The sequence below is a fragment of the Alexandromys fortis genome, unplaced genomic scaffold (assembly GCF_014885135.2).
Source record: "Alexandromys fortis isolate MF-2015 unplaced genomic scaffold, M_Fortis_MF-2015_v1.1 scaffold_97, whole genome shotgun sequence".
Lineage (NCBI taxonomy): Eukaryota > Metazoa > Chordata > Mammalia > Rodentia > Cricetidae > Alexandromys > Alexandromys fortis.
This window is the reverse complement of record NW_026067981.1, coordinates 5,565,886-5,588,497: the sequence shown is the minus strand read 5'-3', so window position 1 is coordinate 5,588,497 and position 22,612 is coordinate 5,565,886. Positions and strand designations below refer to the sequence as shown.

The 22,612-nt window shown below is 44.5% G+C and overlaps 1 protein-coding gene across 1 annotated transcript; it reads left to right on the top strand.

Annotated features, from left to right (window-relative positions):
* Positions 1 to 1,766: 1,766 nt before the first annotated feature.
* Positions 1,767 to 21,422, top strand: Lrrc52 (leucine rich repeat containing 52). Its single transcript, XM_050158357.1, has 2 exons — positions 1,767 to 2,388; positions 21,103 to 21,422. Exons 1-2 carry the CDS (start codon positions 1,767 to 1,769, stop codon positions 21,420 to 21,422), a joined length of 942 nt encoding a protein of 313 aa, XP_050014314.1.
* The last annotated feature ends 1,190 nt before the right edge of the window (positions 21,423 to 22,612 follow it).

The window sequence follows — 22,612 nt, the reverse complement described above, 5'->3', positions numbered from 1 at the left end:
GAATTTATTTTAATTATAAAGAAAGGCTGGCTTCCCTATCAATTAAATCTTGTTTCAATTAGTACAACTATCATTTAGGTCATTACGTTAAGTGTTTGGAATTTCTGCTCGAAGAAGGTCACTTTCAATTTAGTAAACATCCCTAAGTCATCGTGTTAATTCCCAGCCAGTCACCCAAGAAACGCTGAGTCAGTAAACAAAATCAAGCATTAGCTAACTAGCCATGAATCCACTTGACTTTATTAATTTCTCTCTTGGCAGAAATGCCAGAAAAGGAAGCAAACCTTCAGAGACATTCACGCATCATTCATTCAATAAATATTTATTATATGCCTAGTGCCAGGCACTATGTTAAACTAAATATAGATTTTATTGAGTTATTAATATTTCCACCTACATTATATATGAACTCTCTAAAGAGTACGATCCTATTTTCTGTAAGTATATGATTTTAATTCCCAAGGTGCTGTCTCTTCACTTCTGACCTCATGCCTTCCCCCATGGAGTAAGTTACACATCTCAGAGAAAACTTCCAGACCCCATGCCTCCAGAAACTCACAAAAGCGGCACTAGAAAAGTACTCACTGTGTTTAAGTTCTCAGTGAATACAAGGAATAAGAAATAATTCGTATTATCACGTTCTGTTTTAGTTTTGGCTTTAATATGTGCATTTGGGCTTTAAGTAGAGTACCTTACAATGTTTTTTTTAAAGTCTTTTCAAAATACTAATGTGTTCTCTCTCTCTCCAAATGTAAACAAGGATGTATACATACAATCTAGAAAATAAATCTTTTTGTTTTGTTTTGTTTTTCGAGATAAGAGTTTCTCTATGTAACAGCCCAGCTGTACTGGAACTCGCTTTGTAGATCAGGCTGGCCCCAAACTCACTGAGATTCATCTGCCTCTGCCTCCCAAGCACTGGGATCAAAGGTATGTGCCACCACCACCCGGCTGAAACAAAATCTTAGAGTCCCCATTATCAGAGAAATTCCCATTGCTTTGTTACAAAAGAGGCAAACCTGTTTCCTATCTTCTAAAAACAACTAGCACCCCTCTAAATTCAGAACCCGTGAAAATATCCACTCTGAGAGCTGCTGATCAGAAAGGATGATGGGGCTGGAGGCATCCCAGGTCCCTCCTATGAGTTAGGGGCTCCAATCTAGTCAAATCTCTGGGACATGTCTGTGAGGAGCTGGTATGAATACTCCAAGCATGTACTGGCACACACACACACACACACACACACACACACACACACACACGGTACCCCCATGCCTGTCCCCTGCAGCCACATGCCCAACTCCTTCAGAGAGCAAGCTTACCTACATACACAAAACACCCCACACCACCCAGAAGAAGAGCTGAGAAGAACCTTTCCCTCTGCCTGGGAGACTCCTGAGGCTGCTGACATCACAAAAGTGTCAACTGGCAACCTCATTGTCATGTGGCTCTCCCCTGGCTCCCCTTCACTTACAAAGGCAGGGAAAGGGTGAGACCTTTCAAAGTCGCCAAGTGGGCAAGCTTCCAACAGCACTCCGGACTGAGCAAGCGGCAGAGTCACCAAGCCGGCAGCAGGGCACTGGGCCTCGCGTTTCAACTTCTGTTCAGTTCTCCTGTAATGGAAAATTGCTTTGCACAAAGCTAGAGTGTTACAGTTTTTCCAGCACCCAGCCCCTGCCCTGCCCCACCCCTTGGCAGCCTTCAGATCAGGACAGCTTGTGCCCGCCCTCAGGAAGGTAGAAGGAGGGGAACCGTGGCTTCTTACTATGTCCCTTGCTTCAGGCGCTGGCTCCCAGTTGTTACTCTTTTCTCTAGGAATGGGGCTGGTATCAGGGTCCAACTGCCCAGTCAAATGTCTGTGTCAAGACCAAGAAGTATCTTGCACAGGTATGCAGCTAATGGAATACCCACTGAACATTCCTCTCAACACCCGGAGGCTACTCCTGAGCAATAACAAAATCGCTAGCTTACCAGCTCTGCAGCTAGGATTCCTCAGTGACCTTGTTTACCTGGACTGCCAGAACAACCGGATTCGAGAGCTAATGGATTATACCTTCATCGGGGTCTTCAAACTCATCTACCTTGACCTCAGCTCCAACAACCTAACCTCCATCTCCCCTTTCAGCTTCTCGGTGCTCACCAACCTGGTGCGGCTGAACATTTCCAACAACCCTCACCTGTTGTCCCTTGACAAATACACCTTTGCCAACACCACCTCTCTGAGGTACCTGGACCTCAGGAACACCGGATTGCAGACCATTGATCACGAGGCCTTGCACCACCTGGTGGCACTCCAGACCCTGTATCTAAGTGGAAACCCCTGGAAGTGCAACTGTTCTTTCCTGAACTTCGCCATTTACTTATTAGTGTCCAAATTGGACCACCCAGGTGAGGGCCTGATTGGGAGTGGGGAAGAGGATGTGATGGAATAGGAGGAGTTGGTTTCTGAAAAGGTAAGTCAAAAGCTGGTCAGAATGGGAGGGAAAGCTGGGTGGAAATAATTCAAAGCACTGTTGTTTGACCTGGCCCCTCCTTGGGGGGCTTCATAGGAAAGGTTCTGGAATGAGAATTCAGAGTTCAATCGTGTCACCTACTATTGTCTGCCTTTAGAAAAAAAAAAATCTCATTTCTCTGCACCTCAGTTTCCTATCCATAAAATGGTAATAGTACATAATTTGCAGGATTGTAGCCAAATAAATGTGTGTGTGTAAATGATAAGTATTATAGTTGTAAGGTAACAGATAATTCAGGGACACTGGGCTCCACTGGTACACTGTGTTAATCTGATTAATGCAGTGACTGAATTTTTCCACGATCTAAAATAAATTCAGCCACTCAGAGGTAAGAGAGACGCCAACCTGACTGTGAGATGTGGAAGGGAAAGTCCCATAGGGAGAGGGGCAGGGAGCTAGAGGGACAGAAGACAGGAGAGAAGGAAAGTCTGATTTGTTTTGAAGTGCTGACCTCATTAGGAAGGAGAGAGGAGCGTGACTCAGAGGGCAGATCACAGCGCTCAGTGTCAAGCTGACTGAGGCTAGGGTTAGATCCTGACCCGGGAGAGTCCCAAGCTGGGTGCTACCACTCTGGGCACTGACCCAAGCCTCTCTGCCATGGCTCTTTCAGTACCCCAATGCCTCACAGCTTCTTCCCAGGGGCTCTGCTATATCCTTCAACCTCAGGGAAGTCAGAGCTCAGAGAAATGAAGCCCTTACAGAAAGCCCTGAGCCACTGGTATTGTCCCCACTTGGCAACTCCTGGCCAAGAATGACAGTGCAAGAACTTGTGGGAAGAGGGACATGATGACCACCAGGGAAAGTCTGCCCCCGGGACCTTCCAGTGGCCAGGTCTTAAAAAGCCTTCCAGGCAGAAAGTACGCTAGAGCGAAGCAAACCAGGATTCCCAGGCAGAATTTAAGAAGGCATCTGACTCGGCTGCCGGAGACTTGAGCTGGAATGGTTAGAATCAACAAGAAGGAACTGTAACTGTCAGAAGCCTCCCCAGTAGACTAAGACTGAAGGCAGGGGCGATGATACCATCTGGGCTGTCTTCCCTAAGAGTCAGAGAATGCCTTGTATCCATCACTCTAATAGATAGCCAACTTCCGTGCATTAAATGTAGTTCCTAAATGTGAGTGTTCCGGTCAGTTCACGTATGCCTTTTCCTGCCCATCCCCAGATTTATCTGGCCACAGCCAGAGAAATCTCTGCAATGGGACAGTTTTTCATCATGTCTCGTTTTCTTTGCTTGGATATTACACCAAAGCAAATCCCCACATATACATTTTTAGAGATCAAATGTGTTAATTAGCACTTGTTAATCACATATGTTACGGTCACTCCCCCATCGTGTCTCTTACCCCCTTCCATTCCTACTAATTGTCTTCTTTCCAGCTAGCCTCCCTTCTCTCATGTCCTGTGTGTGAGCACGTGTGTGTGTGAGAGAGAGAGAGCACATATGAGTGTGAGCACATATGTGTGTGAGAGAGAAAGCACATGTGTGTGTGAGCACATATGTATGTGTGTGAGAGAGAGAGCGATCGATGAGTTTGATTAGAGTCGTTCACATGAGCATAGCAAGGTATTTATAGGAATACAGGAACATGGGCAACTTGTCATTGGCTACATCGCTGAAGAAAATGTCTTCCCCTTCCCTGGTAACCACTAACTGCCGAAAGCTCCTCAGGTAGCGGTAAGACCTTAGAAGTCCCACCCACCACAGAACGTTGACAGGCCCAACCTTGTGCAAGTCATGTATCTGTATGATCCAAGTATACAGGCAAGTTTTCCTTGACTAGTGGCCACCAGGTTGCCAGGGCAACTTCCTACCCTAGCTAACTACACCGTGGCAATTCACCCTCTCTTCCAGCTCCCAGGCCTACCATGCAATTCACCAAGCTTCCACCCCTCTTGTAATACTCCTTAATCAAATTCCACTTTTACAGTTATGTCTTCTCAGAATTTTCAGGCTGACTCCTTTGGACTCCTTGACTCATTCAATTCAATCCATAATTGAACAAGATTACAAAACAGGTCTGTTTCACTACGTGTTTTCAAAGACAGCAGAAGGCAAATCTGTCTTGCCAAGCTCATAAATCCCTCATGGATAAAAGGCAGACACCGTTTTCCTCTACCAGCCATTGGGACCCACAACTGTGGATCTACTCCTCCCCTCTGCTGTCCAGAGACCCAGAGTAGCCTTCCAGACCACTTCTAGCAGGAATACAATCCCATTGCTCCTGCTCATTGCTGACATCTCTGCAACAGAGATGGCTTTTCCTCATTTTCTTTGCTTGGCTATTACACCAAACCTTAGATAAATTCTGTGCCACTAGCCTGTGGAAGAGACCCAAACTGATACTTTTAAACCTGTCATCGGGTGAGGACATAGGCTGGCTTGACCAAAATCACACCACTAATAATTTTTTTTAATTGATTTCAAGTTGAGGTCTGAGCTATGCAGTTTAGGGTCAGTTGACAAAATACCTGGAAAAATCTACTTATTTTGGCTCAGAGTTGTGGAGGTTTCATGATCTGCTTTTGGACCCGAAGCAAAGCAATGTGGCAGAGAAAGCTGCTGAAGGGATTGGGGTCCCAATATCTCTTTCAAGGGCATGCACAGAGCTGCCCAAGTTCCTCCACCTACTAACAGCTGCATGGACTGTAGGGGTCAAACCTCTAACACACTGACCTTTGGGAAATATAGATGAAATAGCAAGGTCTTTATGAGAACGCATTATTTTTTGAATCTGAAAACCATATCACTATCATCTTACATCTGGTTATTTAACTATAACTAAATTAGTTTTATTTCATATCTGTCTACTTCTTAGGACTCACAAAAGATTTTTGTTGTTAACAGTCACTACCACAAAGTAATTGCACTATTCCTTTACCTTTACAGATTTCACATAGTCTATTTTAGTGCTGGTCCTCATCTGCATCTTGTTCAAGATCATATTCATCCTTTCATTCCTCTTCCTCTTCCTCCTTCTTCCTTGCACTTTCTCACATGTGTGAACACACACACAAATGGGAGCATGAGACAGGAGGTAGTGGCGCATGCCTTTAATTCCAGCAATTGGGAGGCAGAGGCAGGCAGATCTCTGTGAGTTCGAGGCCAGCCTGATCTATAGAGTGAGTATCAGTACAACTAGAGCTGTTACACAGAGAACCCTGTCTTGAAAAAAAAAAGACAAAATACAAAATTATGATCATACATGTATGTAAATATACATAAAAACACATGAACATATACACAAACACAAAGGTAGGTATCACCATATATAAGTATGTGTGTGTGTATGAATTACATCTATATAGCATACACACATGTATAAATGCACAGGCACACAAACATACACCAAATTGAACACACAGTAAAATTCACTAGATGCATCTCATCCTTTAGTAACATTTAACACAAAGCAGGCATTATTTCACTTGACTCTCCTGTAGTTATTTTACAGGGTAAAAATACTTTTGCTATAGATTTACATCCCTGGTGAACTCTCAATTGCAATCTCTCCTACTTATATCCTACATTTGCTGGCAAAATGGTGAGCTTGACATGTTCTAGAATGGAACTCACACTTCTCCCCCAGATATCCACAGTTCAGGACACAGGAAGGTCAGTGACACAAAGTAGCCTGGTTGTAAAGGAGAATCCAGTTTGTAAAAGGGAGGTTCTGTTGATGCGAGAAGATGCTATCTCTTAGCATTTGTGTGGTCCCTGTAGCGCAGTATGAGGGCAGTATGTTGCTGCAACATCAGTCTACAAGTACCTTCTAAAGCAACAAGTGAGGTGCTGGGAAGATGTCTCGGGAAGATCACTTGTTCAGTTCCCTAGCTTCCCACAATCACAGAAAAGCTAACCACTGTCTATAACTCCGGTTCCATGGGATCTGACACACCCTCTTCTGATCTCTGCAGGCACTGCATACATGCAGTGCACTTACAATACATGCAGGCAAACATGTAAAATACATATAAAATAAAAATAATTTTTAATAGCTTTTATTGAGATATATATTTTTTTCCATTCTCCTCCCTTCCTCTCCCCTCCCCTTATACCATCTCCCATGACCCCCATGCTCCCAATTTACTCAGGAGATTTTGTCTTTTTCTACTTCCCATGTAGATTAGATCCATGTATGTCTCTCTTAGGATCCTCTTTGAAGTCTAGGTTGTCTGGGATTGTGAATTGTATGTAGGCTGGTTTTTCTTTGCTTTATGTCTAAAAGCCACTTTATTATATTTGTCTTTCTGGGTCTGTGTTACCTCACTCAATATGATGTTTTCTAGATCCATCTATTTGCCCTCAAATTTCAAGATATCATTATTTACCCCCCAGCCACTGTGTAGTACTCCATGGTGTAAATGTACCACATTTTCCTTATCCATTCTTTGAGGAGAATTTAGGTTGTTTCCAGGTTCTGACTATGACAAACAATGCTTCTATGAACATAGTTGAGCACATGTTCTTGTGGTACAACTGAGCATCCTCTGGATATATACCTAAAAGTGGTATTGCTGGGTCTTGAAGTAGGTTGTTTCCTAATTTTTAGAGAAATCACCATACCGATTTCCAAAATGACTGTACCGGCTTGCACTCCCACCAACAATGGAGGAATGTTTGCTTTACCCTACATCCTCTCCAGCATAAGTTGTCATCAGTGTTTTTGTTTGTTTGTTTTGTTTTTTCTGTTTTTTTTTAATCTTGGCCATTCTTACAGATATAAGATGGAATCTCAGAGTTGTTTTGATTTGCATTTCTCTGAGGGCTAAGAATGTTGAGCATTTTCTTAAGTGTCCTTAGGCCATTTTAGATTCCTTTGTTGAAAGTTCTTTGTTTAGATCTGTACCCATTTTTTAATTGGATTATTTGTTCTTTTGATGACCAATTTCTTGAGTTCTTTGTATATTTTGGAGATCAGCCCTCAGTCTAATATGGGGTTGGTTAAGATCTTTTCCCTGTTCTGTAGGCACCGTTTTGTCTTGTTGACCATGTCCTTTGCTTTATAGAAGCTTTTCAGTTTCAGAAGGTCCCATTTATTAATTGTTTCTCTCAGTGTCTGTGCTACTGGGGTTAAATATATATACTTTCGAGACAGGGATTCTTTGTAGCTTTTTTTGGTTCCTGTCCTGGAACTAGCTCTTGTAGACGAGGCTGGCCTCGAACTCACAGAGATCCGCCTGCCTCTCTGGATATTATGGGCCTGAAGGCCAAGTGTATCTCGGACTCAGCCCTGGGGCAAGCAGTTTCTTTATTTAATTAACCAATGACCTTCCTCCATCATAAACCAACCTTGGCTACAAGTGATGGGCAGTCACCATGCAAGACAGCCGAACCCAGTGCTGAGAGCTCAGGTTCTGAAGAGAAATAGTCTTGGATTATGATCCCAGCCTGATACTATCTATAAGATATCAGATAAGTCATTTAACCTCTCTGACCTTCAATTTATCACCTCATCTTTAAGGCATGGATAATAATAGCACCAGCCTACCTAGGGCTGTCATAATGATGAGATGAGAGCATTCAGGAACTGCTATTAGCATTAAGCAAGACACTTCATAAACCTTCTGTAAACAGTTGTAGACATAAGAGAAATGCATAGTACTGTAGAGAATATGTCTGCCAAGTGGCTCGTTGAACGGGGTAGACTTCAGGAAGGTTCAACACACAAAATACTGTCCAGGAAACAGGACTATAGAGACACAGATTGGGTGTGCAAAGAATTTGGGAAGATGATCATTAAATCCCAGAATTGTAATGCACAAGGAAAGAGGCAAGGGGACTCCTGGAAGGAGTTGAATATTAGATAAATTGTGAACACAGACTCTCAGAAAGTCAAAGTGAAGATCAAAATCAAGACTTGGTTACCTATCAGTGAGTTACAAGACTCAGAGTAGACCAGTACCCAAGGTAGCTGTGCCTGCACTGAGTCTGGGTCTTAAAGCTCACCCTAGAGAAAAATCCCACTTCCAGAGGCAGCTATAGATGGGCACAGCTTTCCAGGGAAGTAGGCAAGAAAGTCAGCCCAACTGTGGGGGGGGGGGGGCATGGCCTTACAACTTGCAAGTGCTGAGCAAAGCCTCACTCCAATACTCCCTCCCAACTACTACCTACTACTGAGCTGAAGTTAGATGAAGGATATTCACGCCCCCAATGCCATGACTTTGAAAAGGTCCCTGCAAGAATACTAACTTCCTGAGGAGAATAATACAAGTATCCTTGCACTGTTATCAGCTCTCCTATAAGAGGAAGGGATAGACTATTGGGATCTCTAAGTAGTAAGACAAATTCTGCAGCAGTAGAAAGCCTTGAAGGAAACAGAGGTGCTGAAAGAAAATGAAGGGGTCTTAAGAAAATATATGAGGATATATCCTTCTCCTATATTACATCCTGGGCTCAGGAGACCCCCTCCAAAGGAGGCTGTGCAGGAAACTGGAATGTTTTGCTCACCTCAATTCATCATAATACTGCACAAAACAGGAATATTGAAACTTTCCCAAATTAGCAAGACACTTGGTACTATTATCAAAAGTATTACTCAAACAAAATCCTGCGACACTCTAACCAGACACATGAAAGCATTCAGTCTTACACAGTCTACTTTGCAAATGCAGAGGACAGCAGAAATGGAAGCATGTCCTGATATGCCAGTGGTCAGGTATCCTGCTGAGCCTTGGTGAGTACAGGGTTAAAAACAGATGCGTGCATTCCAGTTCCTTTTTAGCCCAGGTCAGCAAGTAGGTGAACTAATTCCTGGCCGCAGCTGTAATTTTCCAGTCATTAGGACTATCTGAAGGTGAGAGTGGCAATTGAATTCTCTCCGGGATATTTGTTTGCCCTGGTGGGACAGGCTTGAATATTTCTAGGATGTTCTCCAAAACCTCACTCAGCTCTGAGCTCCTGGTCTCTATGTCTGTTTCCCCTTTGCCCCCAAAGTCTGGCCCAAAGCAGCCCAACGGGTGTTTCTGCAGCACTGGAAACACTTTATATGTGATATCCAATACAGTAGCCATTATCTGTATGTGGCTATCAAGCTCTTGAAATTTGAAGTACCATGGAACTGCATTTCTGATTGTTATTTCATGTCTGTTTGATAGCCAAACAGGACAGTGGCTCTCACAGTGCTGGGGAAGCTGAGGCTTTAGAATCCATAGTGTGTTAGGTTTGTGTTGGAGGAGCTATTTGGTTGGTTGGTTTCTGTTTGTTTGGGGTTTTTGTTTTGTTTTGTTTTGCTGTGATAATATTTCTGAGAAGACAACCTAAAAGAGAAAAAAGTTGTTTGGGTTTATGTTTCAAAGATTTAAGTTCACAGTTGACTGGCTCCATGGTTTTTAGGTTTATGGCAGAGAGATAAAGAAGGAAGGACCCACAACAAAGTGGCCTACTTCTTACAACGAGTCCCCACATTTTAGTTTCTACTTCCTTCCAATAATGGCCTCAAATTAAGAATTCCTCAATGAGTTAACCCACGGATGAGGTCAGCGAACACATGATTCAGTCACGTCCCAAAGCCCCCACAGCTGAACATTGCATTAGTGATCAAGCTGTCAACATGAGATTGTAGGAACGGTTTCATACCCAACCTATATAGCCAGTGTCCTTACAGGTAAGAGACCAGTGAGTCTGGCCCAGCATGGATGGATACAGACATCCAGGTTCCAGGTTGTTCTCCATTTTTACAGCATCTTTTGTTATTGTGCACATCAATCTATTTGCCTCTAGAACATTTATTATATTCTTATGTGTGCAAAATGTGTGAAGATTGTTGTGGCACAAAGAGGTCCTAATTCCTGCCTAGTAAGACCACCTAGGGACAGAAGAGACAGATGTAAAACAGAGTGGAAAGCCAGAAAGCTGCAGCAACCCCACTGGGTGACTTTAGGGGAACTAGTCCCTCACTTTTCTTTGTCTTTAAAGTGGGAGAAGAGAACTTGAAATTCTCTAAGACCCTTGCATCTGGCAGGCTTTGTACCTAAATAGAAAAACTAGACATTCGTGATAGAAGAGAGCAGTGCTCAACCGACAGGATCCCAGGCAAACAAGGGCATGCAGGGTCAAAGTGGAGATGGAGGTATTCCTAGGAAAGATGGCTACAACCGCAGGTAGCAAGGGAAATTAAGAAGCAGGAAGCCTCTGACGCTGGCATTCTTCTACCGCCAGTGTTAAGCTCTATCAACTTGTCCTCTGCCACAAGAGAGCCAGTGCCCTAGTCTCTCTTCTCAGTCCTGACACACCCAAACAGAGATCCTTAAACTCTAATGAGCACAAAAACCCCACACTCTGAGTTCTGAGTCATCCAACTGCTAATACAAGAGTCCTTAGGCCACTTCTCAGAGAGACTTTGTCAATATTCTGTGTTCTAGAGCTTCTGGGGCTGTTCCAAGTAGAGAAGAAATTAATTCACACTGAGATGCTAATGGGTAATAATGTTTTGAAATGTTTCCCTCTCGGGCATTTGCAGCTTGACAGGAAACAATCAGAGATTAAGAATTCAGAAAGTGACTGGGGACCAGAATTAAGGATGGAGCAGTTTTAGGACAGAGGGTCCTTTGTGTCGACTCTTAAGTTGCAGTCCTTAGGCAGTTCTAATGGAGCCCAGCGGTGGGGCCCAAAAGTCAAGGGGGAATCTAGGCAAGGGTGCCACAGAGGTGGGTACACAAAGCAACTAAGGGACATCTGCAGGGAGCAAATGGGTTGGGTCATGTGCTGCTTCTGGTCCAGATCATTTTGGAAGCATCTTAACAGAGAACATCTTAGTTTCATTCTGAGGCTATTTCATCCGGTATCCAGGCAGCTGTAATGAGATAATAGGCCCCATTTCAACACACCAAATACAAAGTTACCCTTAGCTGTGTCAAAACTTAGATTTCCAGAATGAATTCAGGTCTTTCACCATTTCACTATAAATGTTAACCCAGCTCCAGGTTCCTCCACCAGAGACTGAAATAAAGACCAGAGTCAGATGTGGGAAGAGGAGTTGAGAGAAAAAGAGAACTAATTTCTATGCAGCAGGTGGTTCAAACATTATCAATTGTTCTGCCAGCCTGGCTATCATGTCTTATAAAATACTCCCTGGCCTTAATGCTAAATGATCATCTTTCTGAGAGCAGTAAAGGGGCAGGAAGGGAAGTGATTAAACCACCCCCTAAAAGAATGGCTAACTAGTGATTCTGATAGACTCCCTTACTCAACCCAAAGGGGATCCAAGAGAGTAAGTCTTTCAGTTGGTGAAGTACCAGATTTCTCCATGTGGGTTCTCAAACCACCCAGCAAACTTAGGCTTCTGGAAAGCGTCAGTAAAAGGCTGACTCGAACAGCCGACCTGAGTCTCCTCCTCTCTACAGATAAAGAGCACCTTATCCTGGAGGAATCCAGCATGATGGATACAACTAGAAAGTGAGATGAGAGTCTATCCTAATTGACCCTGGATAATTATCTGGGGACCATGCTTGGGATCGTGTGAAGCCCTGAAGGGCAGGCAAGTCTGGAGACAGAGTTAGGAATTAAGCCCCTGTAGACATACAGGAGGCAGAGAATAGCCTATTAGCAGCAGTGGGAATGGAGCTGTAGAGACATAGGAAAGAATTTGGAAGGTAGAAACAATAGGACTTAGGATTGAACTGGCCTTCTCGTGGTTCCTTATACTTCCTCTCTGGCAAAAGCATAGGTAATAAATTTGTATTAATTTAACTCCTTAATATACTGGAAGAACTATGACAGTATTCCTGCACCTTTAGAAAATAGCACAAAGTCTGACAACGAGAAAATGCCCAATAAATACTGCATCAAATGAATGAATGAAATTGGGAAAATGGGAGGAAGAAAAAAGTAAAGGATAACTCCTAAGGTTTAGCTAAGACGATTGTGGGAGATACACTGAGCTGCACACTTGCTCAGTCATCTTCCGACCACAATAAAATACCTGACATTTCCGACTTAGCATGAGGACGTGAGTATTGGCTCAGAGCTGGGAGGATTTAGTCCAGAATCAACTGGCCTCATTGTCTTAGACCTGCGGTGAGACAGCACACCATGAGAGAAATGCAGTTCCTTTCAGGGCAGTGAGGATTTGGGGTCCAGAGAGCTGTGACCCAGGAACTGAAGGTGCCAACCTGGGACAGAGAATCTCTAGTTCATTGCCTCATGCTCATTATGGTTCAATATGTGAACTCACGGGAGTATAAGCAAAGGAAAAGCAAAAAAGTATTAAGGGGAAGTGAGAAATTAATGAGACCAAAGAGAACTTCCAAAACTAAAGATTTATTGGAGAAGAAAGTGGTCAGGGCAGCTTCCAGAGACAATGGGGGAACCTGTGTGGGCAGCCACTAAGCTGCTTGTGTGTGTGTGGTGGTGGGGTGTTGAAGGAGCTGCGGGCTGCGTTCCTGCCACCCCAGCTCCTGGTCGTCTGGCTAGCTTATGCCCCGAAATAACAACACACAAATTGTATTCTTTTAAACACTGTTTGGCCCATTAGTTTTAGCCTCTTATTGGCTAGCTCTTACATATTGATCCTAACCCATTTCTAATAATCTGTGTAGCCCACGAGGTAGCTTACCAGGGAAGATCTTAACCTGCATCTGTCTGGAGTGGGAGAACCATGGTGACTGACCTGACTCAGCTTCTTTCTCCTAGCATTTTGTTCTGTCTACTCCGCCTACCTAATTTTCTGTCCTATCAGAGGCCAAGCAGTTTCTTTATTACTTAACCAATGAAACAACAGATAGAAAGATGACCCTCCTCCATCAGGGGGGATTGCAAGATGAGAGAAACTGGACAAAGACTGGGGTGATTTCTGTTCAGACTGGTTAATTCTCTGAGCATATCAGAGCCAAGTCAATTGGGGGTAACACTGCATATCCTTATGGCCCAACCAGGGAGATAATTACATACTGGCCCCCCAGTTAGAGATAACTGAAGCCTCCCTCTGTACATCTCTGACCTCATCTTTTTAGATACTAATCTTGACTGTGTGTGAGATTTAGTGCCTACTGGAGTTACCACGTTCTGACCTTGTAGGTGTTCCTGGTCTTAGACCCTTGATGGAGTCTAGTAGCTGTTAATTAGACTAGGTCCTCACATTTGTTTATCTAAGCAGCCAGTAGTTTTGCCATGATAGGCCTGGATTAAATGAGATTTTATTTTTTTTCTCAGCCCAGTCAAGTAGTTTTTAAATGAAAGATACAGTGATTTCAAACCAGGCAGTTCTATCCATGCACTTATAATCCCAACACTCAGGCTACAGGTAGGGGCAAGAGGATCTCTGTGAGTTTGAAGCTAGTCTGGTCTGTATCAAGTTCTAGGTCAATCAGGGCTACACAGTGAGATCCTGTCTCAAGAACAAAACAGACAGCAGGTGTTTCAGGGGTCAGTCTATTCCTTGGTAGTAGGACATTTGCTGAGTAGATGTGAGACCCTGAGTTTGATCCCCAGTACCCTATAACAGCACCAGCATCCAAACTCCACCTTAGCTTTGCCTGCTTGAAGGTAACCCTTGACAGCTCCTGAGATGTAGTCGGGGTCTCCTCTGCTCACCTCGCATCCAGCCCTTTTTCTAGGGACCAATCTGGCACAGCTGGAGCCTGTTTAGAAGCCATGTGTACTTATCATTTAGTCTGTTACAATCAACAGCAGCAGAGGGGGGACTGTGTGAAAGGCCAACGATGCCTGTGCTTGTTTGGGGGAAAAGAGCTCTGTGGGAGTCAGGGCCAGCTGGAGCTGGCTGACACTAACTTCATCTTCCCAGAGCCCCGTCCATCCTCTTTTCTGGTCAGCTTAGGTGTCTCAAGCCCTGTCACAAGTCCTGTTATTTCCCATTCCTGGTGCTCCCAGTGCTCTTGAAGAAGGGTGCTAAGAAGGCTAAGGATAACCAGCCCAACTTTCGAGTCTCCTGAGCAACAGATTCCTGTGAGACGATGAGTGTTAGTAAATTCAGACTAGAGAACACGCCATTAAATACACATATGGAGAATCATGGTCTCTGGTATCATCGAACTCAAGCAAAATGAGAACAGCAAAGGGACGATGGTTTAGAATAAAGGACTCCAAGGGCCAAACACAGAAGCTCTGGTAACTGTTTCAGATAAGGAGGTCTCCAGTTGGTGGCTTCTGAGCTGAATAAGGTGAGGGTCAAACCATGGAGAATGGAAGCGAGGTAAGGAGGGTCTTTCTAGACAAGGGACGATCCTAAGATGGAATGCGTCTTTACCACTAGAAGGCCAGCATGGCTGGAGTAGAGGGAAGCAGGGGAAAGGAAAGGACTGAGACAGAAACAACTAGTCAGAAGGCAGACCACATGGCAAACAAGCCACGGAAGTGCCGGGTTGTATTCTAATATGACAAGGAGGCCTGGAAGGGTTTTTGGCAGAGTAGTAACATGCTTTGTGATTGACGGTTGGCTCCTGCTGCTGTATGGAGGAAAGGTTGTCAGAAAAGGGGGGTAAGTGAGGGAGGATGGTGACTCAGACCAGGGTAACACTGCACATAGTAAGAACACTAAGAATTGAGGCACAAAATAGTGAAGGCGGCACCCACAGTGTTTGCTTATGCCTTGAATACGGGATGTGAGCAAGGGGAGTTCTTTGTTTCTCCCTGGTCCACTGGAGAGTAGCAGTGCCTTCACTCCTGAAACGTTATAAACTGCTTGTTTCCATGAGGGTACACCACAGATTTGCCCACAGGCCAATCTGGTTGGGTCATTTTCTAAATTGAGGTTCCATTTTCCAAAATGATATTAGCTGTGTCAAGTTGACATAAAACTAGCCAGCAGAGAGTAATTGAATGACAGAAAAGACTATGAAAACAAACAGGTTGTAGTTTGGTGAGCCCCGACTTAGGACATCACAGGAAGGTCACTGGGTGTTGAAGAAACAGAGATCCTGGTTGGCAAAAGAACCCACGTCAGAAGTAAAAAGATTCATAAAGCCATGGTAAAGGCCTTGCCCACCCACCAGCTTTAGTGTTGGACTGCTAAATTCCAAACCTGCCTGGAATACAGACAGAATGAGTTCACAGCCTGAGAAACCTAATGAGACTCTATTTCAAACCATTTTAAAGAGGCTAGGAATCTCACTCAGTGATAAATGTTACCTACTATGAATCCTAAGTGCGGCAGGGAAGAAAGGAAAGAACCTGGAAGGAAGGAAAAGAAATGGAAAAAAGAAATAAAAATTGGTGTTTCGGGAGGTCACTGAAGGGATGTCCTCCAATTCCATCCTCTCCTTGTACCTCCTTGAAGCTCACCCCCACCAAAGCCCAGAGAGTTCGCTGAGCACACAATAGGATGTAGCCTGCATGGGGTCTGCTTGATTCTGTACCAAATACCTGGACATCCGGAGCATGGCCCTTGCCCGGAACGATGATCTTTTCTGCAGGCCAAAGAAAGGTTCCTCTGAGAAGGAGCCCAAGCTCAAAGGGAGGCTTCATAGCCTTTTACAGCTCATATGTGGTTCTGAAGCACAGACTCCCTGGTGTCTGCACACACCTGGTTCTGGAAGACATGTTTACTGCCTGTGAGTAAGACACTCTGTGCAGAAATAAACAAGGTGATAGTTTATGTTTCCTTTGGAACTATTCTCAAGTAGTTAAACATTAATAACATCTGTAATTGTCCTGGGAGTTTTAACTGGGGCAGATGCTCTGGGCCCACTGGAGTAATTGAAAGAAGGGCTATCGGGCCTAGATACACATCCATAATGAGAAAGGAGCCCCTTGGAGCTGGTCAGAGGATAGCAGGTGGCAGCCCTATGTAAGAGGGAAGGACAGACTGTTGTTTACTCGTTCCCTAGCCTGGGAATATTTAAATCAACCCTCCAAGCTGGTTTACAGTAGGTTTTACAGCTAAATTTTATAAATGCTTCATGTGATACCTGGCACACATCAAATATCCCACCACCAGTACACAGGTATATAATCTCTGAAGTCACCAAATCAGACTAGAAAAATAATATATTACCAACAAGCTAAGAAAGTAGATTTAAATAATAAACAAGAAGGCAAAAAAGTAAAGAAATGGGACATAAGTGAAATGAATGGAAAACAAGTAAGTACTAGATACAAAATGTCAACGGACTGACAGGAAGTTTTCCTAGCTTGGGAGGAGGGAAAATCCCAGCTGTAAGTTGCTCACAAAAACGTACTTTAAATATAGGAAAACTGAAACACTAAAAGAATGGAAAAGATAAGCAACGCAAGCGCTAGCCGAAAGGAATTCAGTCCAGCCACACTAAGGGGAAGGCACCCTTTACAACAAGAATCTTTCCTGACATTGAGAGTTATTGTTCAATAACCGAAAGCACAGATACAACTTTCTATGCATCTTTTTAACATAGGTTAAAATAGGACAGAACTAAAAGGAACACTGACTATTAGGTGAGGGTTTGGAGCTAGAATGTGTCCATAAAAGGTAAAATTCCTTCTCACAGGAACAAATAGACAACCGACAAGAACTCAGGGACAATCGATAATTATAGAATAAGAAGTAAGCAGGGGAGACTGGGGAGATGCGTCGGTGGGTAAAGTCCTTACAGCTCAGGCATGAGGAGGACCTGAGACTAGATCCCCAGCAGCCATGATGAAAGTCAGACATGGCCACACATTTCTTTAACCCAGTACTGGAGGGGTGCAGACAAGCGAATTCCCGAGGCTTGTTGGCAGACCAGACCAGCCACAACAGTGAGCTCCAGGTTCAGGGAGAGACTGTCTCAAATGAATAAGAGAGAGACTAACAGAAGATGTCAACCTCCAGCCTTCACACACACACACACACACACACACACACACACACACGCATACAAAGATAAAACTTAAATTTAAAAGTCAGCAAGGTGCAGATCTCTATAATACCACAATCTAAGGGATGTTAATCTAAGGGACATTAAACAGAACAATATACTAAATAAAGATAAATGTATTTTTCAGAACAAAGAAAATTTACTAAAATTGGCCTGATGATATTTGTCATAATGCAAATTATCAAAAAATTTCTAAGGAACATGGGCAATGGGTTTTTGAGCCTACTGCACGTATTGGCTTTGTGGGAGCCTAGGCAGTCTGGATGCTCACCTTACGAGACCTGGATGGAGGAGGGTGGTCCTTGGACTTCCCACAGGGCAGAGAACCCTGATTGCTCTTTGGGCTGACGAGGGGGGAGGACTTGACTGGGGGAGGGGGAAGGAAAGGGGAGGCGGAGGTGGGGAAGAGACAGAAATCTTTAATAAATTAAAAAAAATAAAAAAAATTCTAAGGATTTTCAAAATGACAGAACATGTTTCTACCAACAGTAGATTTAAACCAGAATCCAATTGTCTTTAAGAATTTAACTAGAATCCAATTATCTTTACAAATTACTAAAAAAAAATTCTCCAAATACTTACAAATAGCAGTGAATAATAGCTCTTATTAATAAAAATAAAGATCAGATATGTTTTACATCTCCAAGAGCTAGAACTCCCTCTGGTAGTTAGAAAAAGCAGTCATGTAAATAAGCATCGCACACAGGGAAGACTTGTCATGTGCTTTCTAATGATACCAGGCCAGGCTGTAGACGACCAACTGCATGTCCTATGACCTAGAGGACTGACGTCGGGGGAAGGTCCTGCAGGAATAGAGAAGCTTTAGGGTTAGTTCTCACAGAGTGAGAAGAGCTTGATCAGGCAAAGACTGAAGAAAGAGGCTGTCAATGCCATGAGCTATAGGACACAGCCAGCTACAGATGAGGACCAGGGCATGATGCAATCAAAACTTAAGATGCTTAGACTGGTGAAAAAATGAGCTACAAGGAGTGCAGCAAGGAAGGAAGGGCAAAGTGGGCAGCCGCTGAGACAGGACAGGTGCTGCGGGTGTTATTCGGAGGCCCACAAGGGGATCAATCATATCAGTCTAGACAAAGCTAAACCTGGAGGAAGCAGCTTAGCATTTGTGGATGACATGGACCATAGCTGGTACACTTGGAAGCACGGAGCAGAGAGACTGAGAGAGCTCAACCTTGACAGTGATGTGATGGGGGAAGGGGAGAGAAGGGAACTGTAGAAAAAAAAAAAAAAACAGCCTCCCTCCTAACAGAGCCACCCACACCCCTCACTGGCACAGCAGCCTAACAATGCATTAAAATCACTGCCTAATTGCTCCTTTCAAAGTTAATGCTCTGAAATGGGGAAGTGTGTGTTTAATGTTTAGTCTCATCTCTGCCGCCCAAGCCCCAATTTGAAAGCCAAATCTTTTTAAAAATAGAATGAGATAAACCCCTAGACACAGCTCCGACCCTCAGAATCCCACGTTTTCCTTTTCAAATCTGTCTTTCTCTGGCAGTTTGAACAGGTGACCTGGGAATCCTGTCTGGATGGAACCCTGGAAGTTTCAGCAGCTATGTTCCTCCCAGCTCCATTCTTGAACTCTCAGACAAGAGCCCAGGAAGTCTTCACGTCCACAGACCCTTTTCTCTCTACATAAACACCATCAATCAGAGCAGGGTAGCCCACGGTAAACTGCCACACTCAGTGTAGAGGGAAATGGCTTCCTCTCCTGTCCTTGGTGATCACTGCAAGCAATGAATGTGGCACAGTCTTGTACCCCAGGTTTACAGCCTCCTCCAACAGCGCATCTGCGTCCACTTGTAACTCTCCTACCAGACCACTGGGAAAGGGGCAGGAACGGAATGGAAAGGGGCAGGAATGGAATCCCTCCCACTGTTCTCTCCAGACACCCATACCCACGTGTGTCCTTCCAGCCTCCTCCTCTATGATTCTCCTATCTCTAGCTTCTGTTGGGATTTCCCAGCAAACCCACTTCCCTAACTACCTTGTCACCAAGGACATTGATGCCACCACATAGTTGCACAGTTCCTACTCTAAAGTTAGAAGAGTCTTCTCTGTAATGTCTTCCGGTTCTAGACACCATGTCTCTACAGGCCCTGGACCAGCTCAGTCCTGGCTTTCTGTTAGCTAGAGCCTTTGAGTTACCTAGAACCACAAATCATGGAACTTCCTACATCTCCATTTCCTTGTTTATAAGACAAAGATGAAAATATTATAAATAGCAGGATGGTTATAAGCATTACATGAGATACAATGTATAGATCAGCCGACACTGAAAGCTTAGACAATAGCAGTTATGGTTATGATTGTGGTCTTGGCAAACCCTGGTCTTGACTCTAGGCTGGAGCTTTTCCATTCATCACAAATATGCTGGGCATGTTTACCTGGGTACCTCAACATACACCTCAGCATCAGCAAGCAGAGTACCCAGAGCTAGAAAAACAGAGCTGAGGACAGTGTTCCAAGTACTGTACACACTTGGCACAGCAGCCTGTTTTCTCAGCCATGCCTGTCAACCCTGCTAACTACCCTGAGTATACACATCACGGTCTGTGCCTGTGAGATGGGAAAATAGTACGTGTTACTAGATACAGGGAGGCTCTTAGAGAAGCATCCATGGAGCTGCATCAGCTGCTAAAAGTGACTGAGGCTTCAAGCCATTCATGCAACCAACTGGCGAGTGTCAATAGCATTGCTAAGGACTAGAACTGCTTTGCCTACTGGCAAAGTCTTCACACTGAGCTCCCCAGACTTGCATACAAAGAACACACCAGAGACTTTCCCAGGGATCTTGTCCTTCCCTAAAGTTGAGGTAAATGGTTTCTGATTCTCTCGGGCAATATTAATGGTCTCTGTCAATTGGCTTTTCATCAATGTGACAATATACCTGAGAGAAACAATTTTAGAGGAATTGAGATTTACTTTGATTCATTATCATAGCCTTCGGCCTACAATGGCTTGATCCCATTGCTGTGAGCCTGGGCTCAAGCAGAACATTAAGGCAGAGATCACAGAGTGGAACCAAGTTAGCTACTCACCCACAGTAGTCAGGGAGCAGACAGCGAGCATGGGTCCAGGGGAAAGATACAACCTTCAAGTCACTTCTCTAAGATCCACCTCCTCCAACTAAGCCCCCTCCACTAAGAGCCCATTGCTGTGAAGTCATTGATGGACTAATGAGTCCTTTCACAAGGTCAGCCCCTCACAGGCCAGTCACTCAATAGCACCAGCAGCTGAGAACTAAGGTTTCCAAATATACGTCTTTTAGGCAGACAAGTAGCATTCAAACCATAAAGTAGTCCCTGAGCGGGCTCAGGCTCCAGTACAGAGAAGGGGACGGGGCCAGGAGATGGATGAAGGTAGGTTGAAAAAGAGAAAGGAGAAAGCTGGCTAACCTTAGTGCAAAAGTTCCAACACTCCATGTTTAAGTTTCCAGCCCTCTGTTGGGGTCTCTCCTTCCGTTGGGGAGGGTCTTAAGCAAAGGGCATTATCGTGGTCTGCATGTAGCTAAGCCTGGGGGTGAGACATAGTCCTGGGCACAGCACTTTTCAAACTTCTGTATGCCACCAAACACCCTGGGATTCTTGTTGAGAAGCAGGTAACTCAGATAGCCTGGTGTGGGCCTGAGAGTCTGCACTTCTAACAAGGTCGAGGCAACACCAGTGCTGTTGGCCCACACGCCACACTTTGAGCCGTGAGCTCCAAACACCCTCACCCTTTGGCTTAGGACGACGGGAAGCCTGCTGTTTCAGCACCCTGCCTGCTGTGTTTCTCTTCATAGATGGCCAGAACGCCACGTGCACGGAGCCCACTGAGCTGTCAGGGTGGCCCATCACTCGGGTGGGGAACCCTCTCCAGTACATGTGCATCACACACCTGGACCACCAAGACTACATCTTCCTACTGCTCATCGGCTTCTGCATCTTCGCGGCCGGCACCGTGGCTGCCTGGCTCACAGGTGTGTGTGCTGTGCTATACCAGAACGCCCATCGAAAGTCGAGTGGCGATGACACCGAAGATGAGTCGGGGAACCGGGTCACCGACCAGATTTTCCGAAGCAACTCTTACTTCGGCCAGAGTCGATTCCCTCAGCTGACCTAGCTGTCAGACAGTACTACCAATTGTGCCTTTCCTGGTCCGGTTCCCTGCTTTCTCTCTCGCCCTCCCATCTTACCACCACTGTCTTAGACATTGAAGACTCCCAGTAAAATAAAAATATATTTATGGGGTGGTCATTTCTGAGGCTGGTCCCTTCCTGCTCCACCAGCCCACACCTACTTCCTTGAGCTCAGCAGACAAACAAAGTCCAGAAAAGTTGTTGGATTCATCTAAATGCCAAGGAAGTCCACCCTAAAAGCAAGTAGACTTGTATTTAATTACTAGGTCTCAAAAGTAAATGCCCGAGAGAGTTGAAAAATCTAAGGTAAAATCTTTCTCAAAGAGCAAACAATCTGCAGGGAAGTCAAAAGTACTGTGTGGCCATGAGTTATCTTCACATACCAACCATTTCATAATTATCTCAATGATCAGATATTAGTATAGCCTACCAGTGGGAACCTGACCACTGTCCACAAACACTTAACAATATAAGCACAAGTTTATCATCTAATATAGTTAGCTATAATTACATGTTACAATGTCTTGGCTAAACAGAGGTGTGAGAGACACCGGGTGTCACTAGCAACAGAATCCTTATCAAATGCCTAGCACTTAACCAGCTCTGTACACAATTTCACCTACTAGGTTAATTCTCTCAACAGCAGGGTCAAGCAGTTAATGTGACCCTTGTATTACAAGGTACTCGGCCACACAGTAACAAACTCTAGTTTGCAGGAGTGTGGTAAGAAGCAGAGCGAGTGTTGAAATAGGAGCGGCAGGGCTGCGTCCCCGACACCCGGCCGCCCGCATGGCTAGTTTATACCCAGAAATAATTACACGGAAACTGTATTCTTTCAAACACTGCCTGGCCCGGCTAGGTCCAGTTTTTTATTGGTTAGCTCTTACATATTGTTCTAACCCATTTTTAATATTCTGTGTAGCCCATGAGCTGGCTTACCAGAGAGGATCTTAACCTGCGTCTGTCTGGAGTGGGAGCATCATGGCGACTCACTCTCAGCTTCTTTTTCCCAGCATTTTCTTCTGTCTACTCCGCCTACCTAATTTTCTGTCCTATGAGGGCCGAGGCAGTTTCTTTATTAGTAAGAAATCACTCCCACATCAAGCGAGTGTTGAACTGTTGGCTGCCTGACACCAAAACTGATGCCCTGTGCCTCTGTGCTCCATGAGCTGCT